At 41.5% G+C, this 21,161-nt stretch overlaps 1 protein-coding gene across 1 annotated transcript; it reads left to right on the forward strand.

Moving 5' to 3' along the window:
- Window positions 1-5,720: 5,720 nt before the first annotated feature.
- LOC113424094 (acyl-coenzyme A synthetase ACSM4, mitochondrial-like) lies at window positions 5,721-20,571 on the forward strand. The gene is made up of 13 exons (XM_087942143.1): window positions 5,721-5,927; window positions 7,411-7,621; window positions 8,481-8,688; window positions 10,345-10,488; window positions 10,745-10,901; window positions 12,102-12,181; window positions 13,401-13,524; window positions 14,381-14,461; window positions 14,787-14,888; window positions 16,733-16,860; window positions 17,611-17,710; window positions 19,596-19,715; window positions 20,366-20,571. Exons 1-13 carry the CDS (start codon window positions 5,721-5,723, stop codon window positions 20,450-20,452), a joined length of 1,749 nt encoding a protein of 582 aa, XP_087798269.1. The 3' UTR covers window positions 20,453-20,571.
- Window positions 20,572-21,161: the final 590 nt, after the last annotated feature.

Raw genomic sequence — 21,161 nt, forward strand, 5'->3', positions numbered from 1 at the left:
CACTTGATACGGATAACAGCAACACAAAATCGCCAATCCCTACCTAGAAAGATTCTCTAATCTGATCCAACTTTTTGCTGTGACACATTGACACTGTTATGTCTCCGAACTTCACAGAAACTCGGCTAGGGGCTCTCCCAAACCCCAGCAAAACCCCAGCAGCCCACACCTGTATCCCACTGGTCATGCAGAAGATCCTATGCAATTTTGGCCGTGGTTTGCCCTCCAAGCTTGTTTCAATTTAGTGTCTGAACTTTTCATTATCAGATTAGGTCACATCAACAGCAGGATTTTCTTGTCCTATTCCTCTTTAGATTATAAACATCCTGTGTATACAATTATCAATTATACCCTCTACAATTTCAACAAACGGTTGCCAGTTAGAAAAATTAATACCTCAGTCTGGGAGGTGGGATATTGAATTTTGAAAGCATCTCAAATGCCTAATTTGCTGTTCTATATCCCCGTAAGCAAACGGAAATGGCTTTTTCCATGTAAATTTTTTTCATTCTATCCTACCCTAAAATGAAGAGCAATTTTCCCACGAAAAGGAATTTTTTCCCCAATGGAGACTTGGCTACGTTTCTCTGCAGGAAACCCACATTTGGTGGAGCATATTATTGCTGCATTTGGGAAATTGATTAAGTTACAAAGCGATCCGTTTCGGGGGGGGGGCGCGGAATTAATTGGAATGCAAACAAACACTTCAACGTTCCCCAAAGGAGCCAGCATTGTCCCCTAGGTGGGTTTTAAATACCTCAATAATCTCAGGTTTGGAAGGGAAGAATAGCTCGCTTCTCCAATGGCTAAGTAGTTAATTGCTTCTGAGAAAAAAACAGATTACCACTTTGCACCTGGGGAAAAGGATTCTGACTCTCAGCACAGAGAAACCCTGGGCTTTCACCCTTTCTCTAGAATCCAGGTAATCTTCAACTTATGACCACAATGGAGAGCAGAATTTAGGTTGCTAAGCAATGCAGTCATTGAAAGGACCTGAGTTTCCAACTGTTTTTACTGCAGTTGTTCAGCAAATCAGGCCATTGTCGAGCGAGCCAGAGATAGTCCTTGACTTAGGGACGACAAGTGAGGCCAGTATGTAAGTGACGTTAAGCGATGCGGTCATTAAAGGGCTGGTCACATGAGGAGACCCCAATTTTACAACCATTTTTATGCACTGTTGGTTTGCTAAGCAAATCCTGCTATTGTTCAGTGAACAACGTGGCTGGTAAGTGAACAGGTTTTCTCCATTGTGTTCGCTTGTTGGAAGCCAGCTGGGAAGTTGCAAATCAGGATCACAAGATCACAAAACACCACAACCGTCGTAAATGTGAGCCAGTGGCCAAGTGCCCAACCATGTGACGCAGGAATGTTTGGGTCAGTTGTAACTTTGAGAACAGGTCCTTGGTGCCTTTTCCATCTCTGTTGTAACTCTGAACTGTGATTGAACAAATGGTGGTAAGTTAAGGACTACCTGTAGACATGTACACTTAGTCCTGGACTTACGACCGCAATTGATGTTGCTAAGTGAGGCTTAAATGAGTTTGGTCCCGTTTTACAACCTTTCTTGACACCGTTGTTAGGTGAATCACTGCAGTTGCTAAGCTAGTAACAGGGTTGACCCCAAAGGTGCTTTTTCAAGTGGCAACTGGACTGGTTTTTCTTTGAAGACATTTTGCTTCTCCTCCAAGAAGATTCTTCAGCTCTATTAACCCTCTAGTAACAGGGTTTGTTAGAGACACGGTGGCTCAGTGGATAAGACTCTGAGCTTGTTGATCAGAAAAGTTGGCGGTTCGAATCCTTAGCGCTGCATCACAGAGTGAGCTCCTTGTCCCAGCTTCTGCAGTTCGAAAGCACGTAAAAAATGCAAGTAAAAAAACAGGGACCCCTTTGATGGGAAGGTAACAGCGTTCTGTGCACCTTCGGCATTTAGTCCTGCTGGACACATGACCATGGAGACGTCTTCGGACAGCGCTGGCTCTTCGGCTTTGTAACGGAAATGAACATCGCCCCGCCCCCCAGAGCCGGAAACGACTAGCACAGATGTGCGAGGGGAACCTTCACCTTCACCTTTAACAGGGCTGTTATGTGAATCCAGTTTCCCCATTCACTTTGCTTGTCAGAAGTCCACAAGTCTTAAAGTTGCCAAGTTTGGAGACCTCTGTAGCTAAACCCTGCATGCTCTTTTGTTCAAGCACATGGCCTTTTACACATATTTGACTTGGTGGGTTTGCTTCCTCAGTCTTGGTGCAGGGATGCGCCTAGCCATGGCAGAATTTGGAGGGGAAAAAAGGGAGAGGCTCATAAAAAGGAAAGCACTATTCCTAAGACCTGATAATAATAAAATGCAATTTAATTTGCTTGAAGAACAAGGAGAACACTATCCTGCCAGCATAAGTCTACTCTGCACAAAATTGGAGCAGAAAGGGGGACAAAGGAGCATGCCACGCCTTCACAAAGACCAATTTCATTGCAATGAGTCACCTCTAATGAGTTCCCCGGAGTGCCTGCCTGTTTATCACACTTAATTGTGCACTTTTCTACTGAGGCTGCTTTAGTAACACACAAACATAAAGGAGATACATCAGCTGCCGCTTTGCAGCCTGTGGAGATCCAATTATTTCTCCATCAGACGCTGTCCATGACAGGGAACAGCTAAACTTAAGTTATGGGTCAACTAGAATGGAAATTTTTTAGCTTCGGTGTTTTCTCCCCTAGGTCCATCAAGGCAAAGCACATGCACCATAAAATCCAGTGAACTTCACCGAGGGTCTGACTTTTAATGGAGGATGTTAGGAGCGCGTCCTTTGGTCCTCCTTAACTTACTTCCAAAATAAGGGATCTCTAATCTTTAAGAACTGGAATTTGAGAGCACATTTGGGCCTCGCCAAAATAAGATGGGCGTCAGGCAGTGGTGGGATTCAATTTTTTTTTACTACCGATTCTGTGTGGGTGGGTGGGTGGGTGTGGGTGGGTGTGTAAGTGGAAAAGCCACAGGAAGAAAAATGATAGTAATCTATCCTTTTTCTACTCTAGGGGGTAAGGATGGAAGGAAAATATCTAATAAACGTGCTCTAAAGATAGTATTTACAGAGATTTGAGCTTTCCCCCCCCACAACAAAGAAGAATTTTTTTTGCCATGGCTGCCATTCTGCTAAGCTATGCATCGCAAGCTGACAGCCTGACATCACTAATGGGAGTAGGGAGCAGTGCAGGTAGGATGGGGACTCAGAGGAAATTACTGTCCCATAAGAAGACCATCCCGTGAGAAGCAGAGGTGGCATTCAGCCGGTTCTGACCAGTTCTGGAGAACAAGTAGCGGAAATTTTGAGTCGTTCGGAGAACCGGCAAATCCCACCTCTGACTTGCCCCACCAGATCGGCTGGGTCTCCTTTGGTTGCCCTGCACAGGAGAACGGAGCTGGAAAGCAGGTTAGTGGGATGGGGAGGGAATGAGGATTTTGCAGTATCCTTCCCCTGCCACGCCCACCAAGCCACACCATGCCCACCAAGCCATGCCCACAGAACCAATAGTAAAAAAAATTTGAATCCCACCACTGGTGAGAAGCACCAACCATCTCAAGTTCACACCAAAAGAATGTGGAGCCGGTGAGTGTGAAGACAGGGGCCATTCTCCAAACAATTTGTTAACACTTGACTGGACTTTGACCAATAAACCAGGGGGGGCTGGCTGGGAACAAGGGGAAGATAATTGTATCTTTTGCGCATGAAAATGTCAGATCCAGCTTTGCTTCTTCTGTAACCACTTTGGCTTTCGTAAAGTATATGTAGAGTATATATAAAGGCTAATCATGGACCTTCCTAACTATGTTGTTTGTATCTTTATGATTTCTATTGACTGTTTCCTAGTATGATTTGATTGCTTATTGTACCCTATGACTATTATTAAGTGTTGTACCTGATGATTCTTGACTCTTGACAAATGTATCTTTTCTTTTATGGACACTGAGAGCATTTGCACCAAGACAAATTCCTTGTGTGTCCAATTACACTTGGCCAATAAAGAATTCTATCTATCCATCCATCCATCCATCCATCCATCCATCCATCCATCTATCTATCTATCCATCCATCCATCCATCCATCCATCCATCCATCCATCCATCCATCCATCTATCTATCTATCTATCTATCTATCTATCTATCTATCATCTATCTATCTATCTATCTATCTATCTATCTATCTATCTATCTATCTATCTATCTATCTATCTATCCCAGTTAGGAACAGTTGATAATTTTCCCACAAGCCAACTTAACAAAGCCAGTTAGGAGTGAGGTTTTAGAAAACCTGGCTATCAATCCAAACAGAGACACTCTACAATCCAGGTTGATTTTAGACTATTTTATTGGGACTATGCAAAATATCTTGGAAAGGTGGCTAGTTCTCTCATATTAGGGCTAAGCTGAAACCAGTTTTAAAGTGGGATTAAAGGGTTTTTTAAAAGAAAACTTCCTAAATACCCAGCACCCATTGGATCCAAGAATATATATCATCTTCTTTTGGTGTCCATCAAGCATCAAGTCCTACCAGATCCCAATTTTTTAAACATCATATCTGGGGGGGGGAAAATGCCAACAGACAACCAGGCTGCTGAATCTTACTACTACTTACAGTCATTATTAACTAAACATCAAAATCCTTTATCTAAATAAATGTTATCCAATCTCTTCTTTAAAATGTTATGGAGCATTTACAGCTTCTGGAGGCAAGTTGTTTCACTTGGAAGGGTCCTTGGAGGTCTTCTAGTCCAGCCCCGTGCTCAAGCAAGAAAAACCTGATACTATTTCAGACAATCTCTTCTTAAAAACCCCAAAACTTCTGGAGGCAAGACATAGATCTGTGAAATCTTCCTCCACCATGTCCACCCCTCTTGGCGAGATTACATGACTGGTCACCTGCACAGAATTAATCCTGCCGTAATGATACCCTTCTCTTCTCCCTTTTCACTGTTTTGCCTTTTTTTTTTTAAAGAAAAAAGAGGAGTGTAATTGGAGAAATTAAAAATAACTCTTTTCCCATGAACACAAAGTACTTTTCTTTGTAAGCCACCTACTGCACAAAGATAATCTTCTGGGCTTTTGAAAGTATGATTGAGGAAGAGAAACTGAGGAAGTGACATTTCCACTCACCTGTAGAAGCTTCTGAAAGGCAAACTGAACAGAGCTTGTCCCCCTCTGGCCACTTTCAGGTAAGAACTACCACATTATTTTACCTTTCCTTGCCATTTCTACCTTATAATTTCTCCCTGCTTCGCTATGGTCTCCACAATTTCTTATCTGTAGCGAGGAACCTTGAAGAACCTTGATTTTTCCAAGGTCTCTTTCTGGCCAAGTTAGATGTGAATTTGTAAGTGATCGGTGCCTTTGGAATAATTCTATGAGAGAGAGTTTTGAAGAGAGGTGAAGGAACGAGCGCTGCCCAACGTTACTAACATGATGGTAGAACATGCCTCGTTCATCTCAATGGGTTTGGGCCACTAGTTGATGAATGACATTCTTGAATAAAATTATTTCCTGGACCCTTCCTGCTGCCAACAGACATTTTAGAAGGAGAAGAATCAACACGCACCTCAACATCCAGCTTAGGTGTCCTTTGACATGCTATAGACGTGACGACAAATCCATTTCTCATTTCTTCCTTCCCCGAAGAACCAACTCGTAAAGTACTGTGTGGTCTTCACCATAGCCTCCCCTTCAGCCATGAAGATCTTATGCATCAACCACAAGTTGCTGAAGTCCATCTGGAGCAGCAGCAGGACACTTGGTGGATCGGTCCCCCAAGCCGTGAGGCTGTTTACGTCCCTCAATCTTTCCGAGTTTGAAGCCATCAATCGAGGGGACAAAGAGGTGCCGAAGTACTTCAATTTCGCCAATGACGTGTTGGATAAATGGTCTAAAATTGAAAAGGTAAGGTTCCTGATTGATGTGCATGTCCCCATATCTCATTTTTTTTCTTTAAACAATTGAAGAGAAATGAGACAACATACCAGATGGTCAGCCCCAAATTTTAAGCAAATCATGTAGTGGGTTGTTATTGTTGTTCTTGTTTTGTATTAAGAGAACGGCACTATGGAAGAAAATATTGTTTGGAGCTCCATTCCAAAAGAGAACTGTACTTTGGAAATTTGGAAATTATAACTATAATTCGCGTCACACCACTTAACCTGATGACCTGCATACTTGCTTTTTATTTATTTCACTTATTTGTAATTATTAAATTGGTTTGCTGCCCATCAAGGCAACTCTGCATGGCTTGCAACATTAAAATGAAAGCATAAATCTAGGTATAAATGTATAAAATCACATTAAAATTGTGATAAATAAATACAACTTTTTTTTTCTGTCTAGGTGAGATTTCTCTTCTTAGGATAGTTTATCTTAACTTTTTAAATTAAAAATGGTTTATTTGTTTGCATTTTTCTTTTTCTTTTTTGTATTCTTTTTTTCAAGAATATCATGACTTAATGGTAAAAAAAGGATAGCACAAAAGATTGTAAACAATTGACACACTGTATGTATATAATTGAAAGAGGGTTTTGTTTCTATGTTTGTTGTTAAAAATAAAAACTTTGTTTAAAAAAAAGAATATCATAACATAAGCAAGAAAGAGATTTACAAGAAATATAAATTTGAAAATGTCAGAAGTAACACAAATATTTGTCTATATGTTACAATTTCTGCATCACTTTAGAACTTTAAAAATAAAATAAAATTGGTCTACGATGAATAACAGCAAAACCCAAGGTGATATAAATTATAAATCAAAATGAGAGATAGTAACAATTTCTATCTTTTTTAAGAATTCTATTCTTAGGGAGAATAGAAGAAGGAGACAAGGAAAATATTCTTTTGTAAGAATAAGAACAAAAAAGGAGAAGAAATAAGAAAATAAAAACAGCTGAATCCTGAAAATCCCTGCTCACTGGAATTTTTTTACGTTTCTAAAATATTTATTTCATTTTATTTTAAACATTTATATAGCAGCTCATCTTCTAACGAACTCTGGGTAGCCGCCAATAGTGAATTTTAAAAACGTATAAAATCATATTAAAACTATAAAACCAAACACATTAAAAACATTAAACTATCCTTCCTCAATCTTCCCCAATCTTCCAGTTGTAACAACATCCAGAACTCTGAAGTCAACGACGATTCATTCTGGAGGTAAAGTCCACACAGCTGGAAGACAAAACTCTTCTGAATTTTTATATTAGGCTCAGCCAGCTTTTCTCTATTTTCCTTTCTCATTCTAAGAACTAAAGACATAACTTTTGGCTGACTATCCCAATGAAGAAACCTTCTCTATTGTCTGGTTGAACCTCCCCAGACTGGCATTCTTCATACGGTGGTGGAAACTACGAGTATAGTCTCTTTCAATATTGTTTCGCAGGATGGAGGGAGACCTTATCATCCAGCTTTCTGGTGGATTGATGGAAAAGGAGGAGAAGTCAAATGGGGCTTTGAAAAACTGGGCTTTGTCTCCAAGAAAGCGGCCAATGTACTCACAGGGCCCTGTGGCCTGCAGAGAGGAGACCGAGTGATCCTCATTCTGCCTCGGATCCCAGAGTGGTGGATGCTAACCGTGGCATGTATCAGAACAGGTAAGAAAAAGACCATCTAGGCATAGGAACACCTGCTCAGGTATCTCATAGCAATTGTTTCCACCCTTAAATAATACAATAACAGACTTGGAATGGACCTTGGATGTCTTCTACTCTAGCCTCCTGACAAATGACTGTCCAATCTATTCTTAAAAGCCTCCAGTGATGGAGCACCACTAATTTCTGGAGGCAAGTGGTTCCACTGATTAATTGTTCTCACTGTCAGGAAATGTCTCCTTAGTTCTAGGCTGCTTCTCTCCTTGGTTAGTTTCCATCCTTTGCTTCTTGTCCTGCCTTTAGGTCCTTTGGAGAATAGCTTGACTCCCTCTTCTTTGGGGCAACCCCTTAGATATTGGAACACTGCTATCACGTCACTCCTAGTCCTTCTTTTCATCAAATTAGACATAGTCAATTTATGGCATGGACTTTCCATGTCCAGAAGAAGATTATCTTTTAATACTCTTTGCTGTAGGCAGCAAAGAGCTATGGCCTTTGGCTTCTGGATTTTCTTAGAGAACTGATGGCCCATCGCAGTGGGAAAGTAGACCCACCAGATTCAGTAGCTCGGATTCTTGAATACCTATTGATGGGCAATGAGTCTAAGAAGAATTGCAATGGTATGGCTGGCTAATTTTAGGTTGGACTTATAGGGTTTATAAAGGGCAGGCTTCTTTACATGGACAGGTATATGAGAATATGACCAAGTATGTGGCACTGTTGTAGAGAAACGCGATGGCTCAGTGGCTAAGACATTCTTGTTTTTTGGGGGGGATGGAACAAGGTGACTTTCAAAGCTTCTCATGAATGAGCAACATTGTAAGAACATCCTCAAAGTTGATGTATTTATTGAACTTGTCAGGGATCACCTTCATCCCGGGGACTCCACAGCTGACAGCCAAAGATATGCAGTACAGGCTCCAGGTGTCCAAAGCTAAAGGCATCATCACAAATGATTCATTGGCCCCCGTGGTGGAGACTGTCTCTTCGTCATGTCCTTCTCTGCAAACCAAGGTGTTGGTCTCCGAGAGCAGGCGAGAAGGATGGCAACATTTCAAGGCGTTGTTTGAGTAAGGCACAATAAATAACAGTTGAACAGAGAATTGGAAGGGGCCTTATAGGTCATCTAGCCCAACCCCCACCCCCGCCCAAGCTGGAGACCCTACACCATTTCTGAGAGATGGCAGTCCAGTCTTTTCTTGAAAGCCTCCAATGATGAAGCTCCCACAACTTCTGAATAGCACACACCATTGCACAGAATGGATAGGAAGTATGCTAGGGAGGGAAGGCACTCAGTACCCGTAGCCTTTTAGAACTCATTTTGGCTAAATGACCATCCAGAAGGACAAATGCAACAAAGCTGCAAACTGAGATGGCCAGACACTTTGAAATTGGTAACCACTTTAATTTCTGAGCTTTTTTTTTTAAAAAAATCCCCATTTTCCCCAACTGTGTCTGGTTTTCAACAAGTCCCTACAATTTTCTTGGCGAGGTTTTTTTTTTTTTTTTGGGGAAGTGGTTTGGCATTGCCTGTTTTTTCCCCCCAGGGCTGAGAGAGAGCAGTTGGCTCAAGATCACCCAGCTGGCTTTATGCCTCAGGCAAGACTAAAATTTAGGGCCTCCTGATTGCTAATCTGTTGCCTTAATCACCACACCAAACTGGGTCCCTAAATTGAAGATAGATCTCCTTCGCTTCTTTAAGAAAGAACGGGATAGAATCTAACAAAACAAAGACCAAAAGATTACTCTAGAATACGATGATTGATGGACTACATGCCATCCATTCCTTGTTGTCTCTTAGCACCTACATAGATAGATTTTTCTCCAGGGTGGTCTGTTCCTTGACTTCTTCCAATGGTACCCACATCATTGCTGTAACTGAGTTTCTCCATTTTGTTGGTGGTTGCCTTCTTCTCTTTCCTTCCACCTTTCCCACCACCAGAATCTTCTCCAGACAGAGTTGGGTCTTTGCATAATGTGTCCAAAGCAGGATCATTTGAACCTGGGAGTGTCATGAGAAATAGGCAAGTAGAACTGGTAAGGGTAGATAAGCTCTGAGAAGGGGCGGGTGAGAATGTTACGTGGGAGTCTACATCATATTCCAGAAATCATATGTAACTGTTCAAAACAATTTTGGAAGATTCGTGATCTACAGTTGTTTCTGTCCCTCAAGCCCCCTTTGAGTTCAGTTTCTCCATGCAATGGTGAGCGATCGAAATGTAAAATTGTGAATTAAATGTTAAAGGTCGCAATTTTGTAAAGCAAATCTACTTCCTGGGGGAGAAAAACAAGCTATAACAGTCACTCTTGGCGGTGGTGCTTTTTAAATATTGTGAAAATAAAATAGGCAGGTGCTTAAAACCAATCACAGAGATCCTTTGAATTTCTGAGTGCCATTTTTCCACCATCATTATAGGTCAGAGAGGCATTTAAGTCTGCAAATGAAACACCTACCTGGGAATAATTTTCAGCACACTCAGCGAGGTTTTCTTTCCAGTCAACACACGTTAGACTCTGCTCTAATTTCTGGCAGATAATTACATTACTCAGGCAGGGAATACAACAGAGAGCCCTGAGAGGGTCAACACTGAAGATAAAACATCCCTCTAGGAGTGGTGCGATCAGTTAACTAATCAATCTTGATGATCAATTTTTCATTATTTTAAGTGAAAAGGATGAAGCTTCTTTCTGTTCACAGCTGATGTCCTTCCTTGGGTCTCTTTCAGGGCAGCTCCTTCCAGCCACAACTGTGTTCAAACCCAGAGTGATGAACCAATGGTTATATTCTTCACAAGCGGGACCACAGGCTCTCCAAAGATGGCTGAACACTCTCAAACCAGCTTAGCCTTGGGCTTAACTCTAGCGGGAAGGTATCTTTCTTAATTTTCTTACACATCTTGAACTTGACCCCAATCAACCAGAATTCAGTCTATTCCATCTCTTGGAGTTTCACGTAAGGCCTTTGGAGATGTGACAGCCCCAGAGGACAACCACAAAGAACTGAGGACATCTTGAACCCTGCAGAAAAAAACCCTGTAGAAAATTTAAGGTCACCTAAAATTGAGGTGAGATCTTGTTTGTTTGAAGGTAATCCAGAATCCCATCTAAAATGTCTGTGTCTTGCAGGGATTGGCTGGACTTCAAACCTTCAGATGTCATGTGGAACATGTCCGATACTGGTTGGGTGAAGGGGTCTATGGGAGGTGTCTTTGGCCCTTGGCTTCGAGGAACCAGTGTCTTCATGCACAGCATGCCACAGTTTGACCCAAAGGAAGTTCTAAAAGTAAGAATTATACATCCAAATCATTGGGGGAATGTATTTTGACCTTTGATAGACTCATTTGCCACCTATCTCATCATGGGCTACTCCAGATCAGCAAAATCTAGAAGATAATAGCTTCGCCAACCTTTAACCCAGGAAGAGCTTTAAGGAAAGAGCTCCTTCCTTGGTCCATCTGTCTGCTGGTTTAGACAGGAACACAATGCTGTATTTTGGCAGCTTAGAACCAACTTCCAGAGGTGGTAGTGGGTTAACCATCCATAACTGATTTTAAAGATGGCTTGGGATTAACACAGGTCCATCATCCAACAAAAATTTAAAAACATAAAATAAAAAAAACTCAAAGGACAGACTCAATGGATCATGAGGTCTTTTTTTCTGCCATCAGTTTTCTATGTTTCTATGTTTTATGAACCTATATGAGCAGTGGTGTCAATAGATGATTTGGTATTTAGTGGGTCAGACGAGGTAAGATACCTAGGAACTCCTGGCTCTGAATGAACCCATCCTTTCACCCTTATCCCTGCTCTATAGTTCTCATTTCTTCTTGACTTTCCAACTCCCAATATGCCTTGCCTTTCACTAGGCTGGATTTGTATCAAAAGTGCTTTTTTGAAAAGGCCTTGTTTTTCCTTGAAGACATTTCCCTCCTCATCTCAGAAGCTTCATCGGTTCTGGCAGGATGGTGAGAGGAGATGGAAGGGTGAAGCTTCTCGGATGAGAAGCGAAACGTCTTCAAGGAAGAAAAAAAAACCCAAGAAAATCCAGTTGCCTTTTGAAAAAAATGAGACAGCCGTGACCTGGATGACTGAGAATCTCCGTTGACATGCTGGATTTGTAGATTATTATGGTTGTCGTTGTTATTTTATTCATTAAGCATGAAACTCAGTCAACTGAGCATTTAAAAATGTATCACAAGTATCACTGACTGGCACTGATGGCTGATTAATAATAATAATAATAATAATAATAATAATAATAATAATAATAATAATAATAATAATAATAATAATAATAATAATAATCGTCATCATTAAATTCATTTGCCACCTATCTCATCATGGGCTACTCCAGATCAGCAAAATCTAGAAGATAATAGCTTCGCCAACCTTTAACCCAGGAAGAGCTTTAAGGAAAGAGGAAGATGCAGTTCCATCATTTTCATATCCTTTTCTTCCTCCTTTCCTTTTTATCTCTCTCTAGACACTTTCCAGGTACCCAGTGACGACCTTGTGCACTGCTCCAACAGCCTACCGCATGCTGGTGCAGCAGGACCTTAGCAGGTAGCTGGTTATCAGTTAACCCATCTGTATATTTGATTGGTTGGTTGGTTGGTTGGTTGGTTGGTTGGTTGGTCAACGGTGAGGCCAAAGGAATCTGTAATACTAAAACCTTCAGAGCAGTTGCTGCCTACTGGAAGTTATCAATACAGGAAAGAGAGCTTAGCTTGTTCTCTTCTAGGTCAGTAGACATCCTCCTTGCAACTTTATACAGATGGTCTTCAACTTACAACAGTTCATTTAGTGACTGTTCGAAGTCACGAAAGCACTGAAAAAAGTGACTTACGACCTCTTCTTACACTTATACTTGTGGCATCCTCAAGGTCATGCGATCAAAATTCAGATGCTTGGCAACTGACTCATATTGATGATAGTTGCAGAGCTACTGGGTCACGTTTTGCAACCTTCTGATAAGCAAACTCAAGGGGGAAGCCAAGTTTCACTTAACAACCGTGTTACTAACTTCACGACCACACTGATTCGCTTAACAACTGCGGCAAGAAAGGCCATCAAATGGGGCAAAATTCACATAACAAATGTCTCACTTAGTGACAGAAAATTTGGGGCTTAATGGTGGTCATAAGCTGAGAACACCTACATACAACATTTCTGTCAGCAAATTTCATGAGTCCTTCCTTTGTCTCTCTTCGGGAAAATGTAAATTGCCATTTGTACCAATGATTTATTTTTCCCCTCCTGCATTTCTGTTTTATGTTGAGTTCCTTTTTTAACTGAGAAAGATGAGCATCACTTAATCCAGTCTAAAAACAAACCGTGTGTGTATGTATGTATGTATGTATATCTTCCTCTCTCATTCACTTTCTTAATTTATGTTTGTATTTTATTTGATGGTAAACTTTAATTTAAAAAAAATAAATCTAAAGTGAAAAGTGAAATACAGACCCAGACAGACAGAGGCAAAAGTTCCAATCAGCTAAAATCTGCAAGACAGACTCTTAGTACACACAGCGTTGACTAGCAACACTACCTAAGGATGTTTCTGATTAGAATTTGCAATCAGCCATTACACCCTGTCAATAAAGAAGAATATTTGCAGCTCATCCAGTACTGATGATGTTACCTAGTTGGGTAATGAAATGTCTGCAAGAAAACCACCAAGCTCAGAGAGCACCAAGCCCCACCCTCATTACACCCTGCTTAATGATAGAGGCTCTGAATAACTATAGAAACCAGTCTCTTTCTTCTTTTTCTCTGCATAAAGCTACACATTCAAGAGCCTGTCTCACTGTTTGACTGGTGGAGAACCAATGAACCCGGAAGTGGTGTCACAATGGAAAAAACAGACGGGGTTACAACTCTACGAAGGCTATGGACAAACTGAAGTCGTATGTGCATGTACATAAAAGTTCCTTTCTCTTAACCAGGATAGTTAAGGACCCAGTAGCTAAAGATGGTTAAATTTAGGACTGAGAAATTATTGATGTTGTTGTTTTTAATGGCTGGGTGTGAATGCACCCCATCTTAGTGCATTCACAGTTCAGGGTATTGTCTGAACCAAGAAACTGGGTAAATGAATTAAGCAGGGACAGTTAGTGGTATGACTCTCCAACTATAGGGGAGAGGTATCAGCTGAAGGCCATGGAGCTGCATGATAAAAAAATATAATTTGGAAACCCACTCAAGGTATCATGCAAAAGATTGTGTTTTCTATCATAGAATGGTATTCAAAGACTGGGGAATGCTCATTGAAGGTACAGATATTTTATAAGTCCAAATAGCACTAGCACGTGGACTTATATACCACTTCGCAGTGCTTTTACAGCCCTCTCTAAACAGTTTACAGAGTCAGCCTCTTGCCCCCCAACAATCTGGGCCCTCGTTTTACCAACCTTGGAAGGAGGGAAGGCTGAGTCAAACTTAAGCCCCACCAGGATCGAACTCCTGGCAGTGGGCAGAATCAGCCTGAAATTCTGCATTCTAACCACTGTGCCACCACGGCTTGCTTGCTTGCTTGCTTGCTTGCTTCCTTCCTTCCTTCCTTCCTTCCTTCCTTCCTTCCTTCCTTCCTTCGCAAGCAGTAGCAAACTTATATACCGCTTCACAGTGCTTTTACAGCCCTCTCTAAGCAGATTACAGAGTCAGCCTTTTGCCCCCAACAATCTGGGTCCTCATTTTATTGACCACGAAAGGATGGAAATGTCCAAGGGCAATTCCAGGAGTATTCAAAATTGTTTGCTGCAGGGGATGATAACAGCCAACAAGAAGGGGAAATCAGTTAAACTGGGCTCCATGGGGACTGCAGCTCCACCTTACGATGTTCAGGTAAGGACCATTCACCTGGCTCAGGTGAGTTCAAGGTTGGAAGGTCTACTTTTAGCAGGGAAGGAAAATATGTGGGAGGAGGTGGCTTTTCTTTTCAGCCTCCCCATCAACTACAACTGATAGCAAGCAAACAATTATAAGTAGACCCCAGGGCCAATCTGAGATAAATAAATAAAAAATGAAAAAATAGTTGAGATTAAGGTGGGAAGCCCACTTCTTGCCCAAAAAAATGACATGGAATGAGCTCCCCAAAGTGAGTTGGAATTTTACTCCTTTGCTTTTCCTTAACCTTAGCACTTCCTTCCTCTTCCTTGCTGTTTCCTAGATTGTAGATGAAGATGGCAAGATTTTGCCCCATGGACAAGAAGGAGACATCGCCATCAGGATAAAACCCAAGCGTCCCTTTAGCTTCTTCTCTCACTACGTGGTAAGCAAGGAATCAGGAAGTCCTCCCTCCATCCATCAGGAAGTTCAGTGAAAGCAGTGGGACTGCAATCTAATGCAATCCTAAATTGCAGAATGCAAATAATGCAATCCTAAATTGCATTAACAGAGGGATACAATCGAGATCAAGGGAGGTACTAATACCACTCTATAAAGCCTTAGTAAGACCACACCTAGAGTACTGCATCCAGTTTTGGTCACCACACCATAAAAAAGATGTTGAGACTCTAGAAAAAGTGCAGAGAAGAGCAACCAGGATGATGAGGGGACTGGAGGCTAAAACATATGAAGAATGGTTGCAGGAACTGGGCTTGGCTAGTCTAGTGAAGAGAAGGACCAGGGGAGACATGATGGCATCTTCCAATATTTGAAGGGCTTCCACAGAGAGAAGAGGGTCAGGTTATTTTTTTAAAGCCTCTGAAGGCCAGACAAGGAATAATGGATGGACACTGGACAAGGAGAGAGATTCAACCTGGAAATAAGGAAGAATTTTCTGACAGTGAGAACAATCAACCCATGGAACAGAAGCTGCCTTTGGAAGTTGTGGGAGTGCCATCACTTGAGACTTTCAAGAAGAGATTGGAGTCCCATCTGTCAGAAATGGTGTAGGGCAGGGGTCCCCAACCGCCGGTCCGCGGACCGGTACCGCGCGAACAAGCCTTACCGGGCCGCTGGTTGCTGGGCGCCGCCATCTTTTTGGTAAAAAGCAATTTTTAAGAAAGATGGCGAGCGCTCGATGAGCTTTCCGGTAGAAAGCCATTTCTACCCGAAAAGCTCACGGAGCGCTGCGCTGATTTGCGAAAAATCACCTCGTGACGTCACCGGAAGTGATTTTCGTCAAAAAGATGGCGGCGCCAGCTGACGCCGAACCGGCCGCGCGCCAGCTGACGCCGGAACCGGGCGCGGCATCGAAAGGTTGGGATCCCTGGTGTAGGGTCTCCTGCTTGGGCAGGGGGTTGGACTAGATGACCTACAAGGTCCCTTCCGATTCTGATTATCTGTTATCTGTTATCGGATTGTTATTTGTGTCTTTCCTCATTGCGCAAAAATGGTGGCAACATTCTGGAGACCATCATATGGAGGAGAGTTGCTGTCAATGCAATGGGCAGTAGGCAATGCTGCATGCAAGACCCTACTTTCCATTCATGATCCTTTCCATTCATTCATGATCAACATCTTGCAACGGGGCTCCTCAAATGCAGTGACATAATTTTTAGAGAGAGGGCAAATTCTCCTGATCATGAAGGTTGTAAATGAGTGGTGTGGTGGCCTAGAGATGTTGCTCTCGTCTCGCAATCAGGAGGTTCTGGGTTCGATCCTAGCTAGAGACGGATATTTCTCTCTCTGGGCACACTGAGAATATATCTGCTGAAAAAAACCTCTGAATTGGCGACAGGGAGGGCATCCAGCCAGTAAATACTCTAGTTCCATTCAGAGGGTGATTAAGGTCATGAATGGAAGAAGAAGGTCCCTGGTTAAACTGCATTGCTTTGAAGTTCCTGGGAATTAGTTTCTTCCCCAAACCCCAAAAACTTTAACCTTAGACTGTCTACTATTGACCTCACCCCTTTCCTAAGAGGTCTGTAGGGGGCATGCATAAGCGCACCAACGTGCCTACCGTCCCTGTCCTATTGTTTCTCTTATTCTTCTTTTGTTTTTCTTATATGTACCCATTTCATGTATTCACTTCTATGTATAAACTTATACTCATTATCTTGTAAACAATTGGCAAATCAAATAAATAAAATAAAATAAAATAAATTGCAGAACATAGTTTAAAATCGTGTCAGCGGAATCCATCATCCATGTCATTTTGTTCATGTCCAGGACAACCCAGAAAAAAACTCAGCAGTTGTCCGGGGAAACTTTTACATCACCGGTGACCGAGGCTGGATGGATGAAGATGGCTATTTCTGGTTTGTGGGAAGGTCTGATGATGTCATCATCTCCTCAGGGTTGGTCCATCTCAATATACGTTAAAAAATGTGGGATGGTGGGAAAGCATCCCAAAATCATTGTTAGCATCATCTGGGTCAGGACCAACTTGGTCTGGAAAGGCCCTTCTGATGATCATTGATTTCATTCAGATCTCAATGTTGGCCAAGTCCAACTCTAGTTGGTGTGGTTTCTGCAAAACTCCACCGAGCTGGTCAAAATCAAGGAACCCAGAATTAAAGATCCAATAGAATTGAGGATAAAGAAAGAATCATGGAAAGGATACAGGAATTGCCAGTCCTGGTTTATTATTGATTTCATTAAACTTCATTATTAACCTCATTATTAAAATATGAAAGTTAGGATAATAAATACCTTAAAGTGGAGTCTTTTTGATGGTGTGAAATATTTCTTTTCAGTTCCTTGTTGCTACCTAGACTGAGTTGCTAAGATGATCAGCTAACAGCCTCCAAACTTTTGATTTTATATTTCTCATATTCTTTCATTCCTTCTTCAACTTTTTTTAAAAATTTCCAATCCTGATTTAGGGATCTCTTTTTCCCATCTAAGTAGATCCAATCTTGCTCAACTTTTTGAACTAAGACAAGATCAGCTAAGGACCAGTGCCCAAACACTAGGCAATTGAACTGTAATTATATTTAGATATACAAATTTGGGGTCTGTTCTAGGTCCCATTTGCCAAATGCCACACCTACACCCAAAGTCCTACATTCCATTTAGTGACAATAATTTGGTTCCTTCTTCCCCAGATACCGCATTGGGCCTTTTGAAGTAGAAAGTGCTTTGATTGAGCATCCAGCAGTAGTTGAATCAGCCGTGGTCAGCAGTCCGGATATAGTCCGACGGGAGGTAATGAAGCTTTTCTATAAATCTGCAAATTAATTGCAGATTTAAGGAGGTTTTTAAGAAGAGATTGGACAACCATTTGTCTGAAGTAGTATAATGTTTCCTGCCAGAGCAGGGGGTTGGACTAGAAGACCTCCAAGGTCCCTTCCAACTCTTGTTATTCTGTTCTTCCTGCTTAGGTGCTGCTAGAAAAAGTTGGATGCAGACGTATCGTTTCTGCTGATTTAATTGTAATAGGTGCCTGTCTAGAGTCTTTACTTGCATGTGTGATTAAAAAAGAAGATCAGCCATTCAGGTATTCAGACAACTGGAGACACGTGAACAATAAATAAGAGCTTTATTGTGAAGCTTTTGCAAAAGGGAATTCTGTGCTTTTGGCCGCAGAAGACATGGTTCCCAGAAGGCTGGGGTTTATATACAGGTTCAAATATAGTCTCTGCCCTTTTTCCGGGTTCACAGTCTATCCAGTTATGTATCTCCCTGTGCAACACCCCTATTATTGTAGCATAACATCTGTTTTCTTAACCTGTTTACCCACTTCCAGTAATCTCCATCATTAACATGTCACTGGACAACATTACCTGCCAAATATATAACCTTTATACAAAACAAGAGAATTCTTACATAATATTCCAGTAAATATATCTTAGGTTAACACAGAGGTTAAAAATGGTGTTACCATTGCTTTATATTTTCACAGGTATTATTTTACATATCACAGCATGACACCTGGTATTTGCTTGACAAACTGTGCAAACCAAATATTGTGGTTTGCAAAACATGGCTGATTGTGAATGAACCCAAAGGTGACTGATTCAGAAAGTTATGGTTAAGGAAGCCACTACTTAACCTGTGGCAGAAATAGAGTCTTAGTTTTTTTCTTTATCATCATGTAAATATATGTTTAACATGTTGCAACCTTCGTAGTGATGGCATCTCTATGCCACAAACCAAGGTTGTTTGTTGATGGACATCTTTTGGGTCATCACTTTCCCTTCTCTTAGTTCTTTACTTTAAACCAGGATTAGACAAGACTCCATTTTGTAACGACCACAACAAAAATATTTGAAATAAATCCCCAGGAGACAAATATCTTCTTTTCAATCCCAATATATATCCTATGTGTCAACTCATAAAACATTCCTATGCCTGTTTTAGTAGTTGCCATAAAAGAGGAAGGAGGGGAGAGGAAGGAAATATGGAAAAGCAGTGCAGTAGTTTGAAAGCGAAAGTACATTCCAACTCTTTATCTTTAAAAGACTGTAACTAAAATACCAGAGCTTTTGCTCACGAATATATTTAATTGGAGAATGTGAATGATGACACCCAGCCCGTGAAGGTGCTCAATTGGAGAATATGATTTATGACACACCCAGGGGGGGAGGGGGGAAACAGGGCCATAGGGGACTGTAAATTACGTATGCCAGAGTTGGCTTCATACAGGGCAGGGCCGGTAGGTCGCCTCTAATAAATCCTTGGAAGTTTCTTGGCTCGAGAATCTTGATTTAATTAGGGCAATTGCTGGAATCCTGACACTATGTCAGACTTCTCTCGACAAATTGAAGTGGAAATAGGCGCAACAAGTTTTCAAGCATGCAAGAATCCCTTGTAAGTATAGTATATTGATTCCAGAAAAGTTAATGAAGCCATGAGGAAAGAATTCCAGGGATTGCCATGTTTCAAACACAGGCCCTATTTATAGTGGAATCAAGATCTCACGCTTCTTTCTCCAGTCTGCATGGTATGTGTTGAGTTTCGAAGTCTCATTCTTTGAGGTGGGAGGGAAAGTTTCCATCTGCCTTTTGGTTTTCATTTAAAAAAAACAACCCTGCCTGCTTTTCGTCTGACCTCTTGATCAGTAGCTACTATGAATGGTTTTGTTTTCCAGGTGGTAAAAGCATTTGTGGTTTTGTCTCCTGAGTTCGCATCACACAACCCAGAGAAATTAACTCGGGAGCTGCAAGACCACGTCAAGAAAGTGACAGCGCCATACAAGTATCCCAGAAAGGTGAGTGTTATAACTAGGTAGTGTTGAATTATTCAGAAGCCTGAGGGCGATAACAGAATATCAGAGTTGGAAGGGACCTTGGAGGTCTTCAAGTCCACCCCACTGCTCAAACAGGAAACCCTATACTATTTCAGACAAGTGGTTGTCCAATCTCTTCCTAAAAGCCTCCAATGATGGACCACACACAATTGCTGGAGGCAAGCAGTTCCACTGGGTAGTTTAAATTTCTCCTTAGTTCTAGGTTGCTTCTCTCCTTGCTTAGTTTCCATCGTTTCTTGTCTTGCTTTCTGGTGCTTTGGAAAATAAGTTGACCCCCTCTTCCTTGTGGCAGCCCATTGGATATTGGAACACTACTATCATGACACCCCTAGCCCATTGGGGGGGGGGGGGTTGGACTGGATGACCTACAAGATCCCTTCCAACTCTGTTAATCTGTATTCTGCATTCTAGTCCTTCTTTTCACGAAATACCGTTGTGGTGTTTGCGGCTTAACAAACCATGGCAAAAAGAGTGTGTCTCATTTAACCACCACCTTCTTAGCAGCGGAAATGATCTCAGCTGGAGTCGTAATTCAGGAACTACTTCGATCTCCCTGACTTTAGAAAAGAAGGAGTTATGGTTCTTCTTTTTTCTTCTTCTTATTTCGTAAGGTGGAATTCGTACAAGAGCTGCCCAAGACGATCAGTGGCAAAATCAGAAGGAACGAACTGCGAAAATGGGAATGGGGAGAAATTTAGTTCCATGTCAGTTTCTCTCTCTCTCTCTCGATCGATTGATCCCGTCACCGTTTGCAGAAAGGTCAGCTGGCAGATTTCTGCACAACCAGGTTTCTTAATTTCTGCAGATTTCTGGGTTTTCCGACGAGTATCAATATTGTTCCTGTGGTTTCTACTAAATACGGTAGTTTAAAAAAAATCATTTGCCGTTTGCTTAAAACTTCCTTTTATTCCTTTTGACTTGGCAATTGGAGTTGTTGTGTTTCTGGCCAAGCTGCAAATCACTTTCTTCCCACTTTTCTCTAACATCTTTCATTTTATTTAGGGATCCAGACCAATAAAATGCAATACAATCTTTTAAAATGTAGAACCGCCAAAATTCTGAATTTTGTATGTCCTGGACAGCTTCTTGCAAATGCTTTTGAAGTCGTGCTGGCATTAAGTCATTAAACAGAATTATCTTACGTGTAAAAGAAAACGTCTTAATCCAAGGTAGGCCACTAGTTCAGCTTATGTCTTAATTAATCAACTAATATTAGCTCTCAAATAGTACATGCATAGTTTCTACATTCAAAACTGCAAACTGAACCCTTTCAATTACTTTGGATTACAATGTTGAGGTCACAAACATCCCCAATCAAAGCTGTCTATTTGGCCATCAAAACAGCTCTCTCCAGCTCAAGGTGCTTGAGCAGCATTTTTGAGTTTTGTGAAGTTCTTAAAAGTTGCC

The sequence above is a fragment of the Notechis scutatus genome, chromosome 12 (assembly GCF_049901735.1).
Source record: "Notechis scutatus isolate UNSWTSFEM ecotype Mainland chromosome 12, rNotScu1.2, whole genome shotgun sequence".
In the NCBI taxonomy this organism is placed as follows: Eukaryota; Metazoa; Chordata; class Lepidosauria; order Squamata; family Elapidae; genus Notechis; species Notechis scutatus.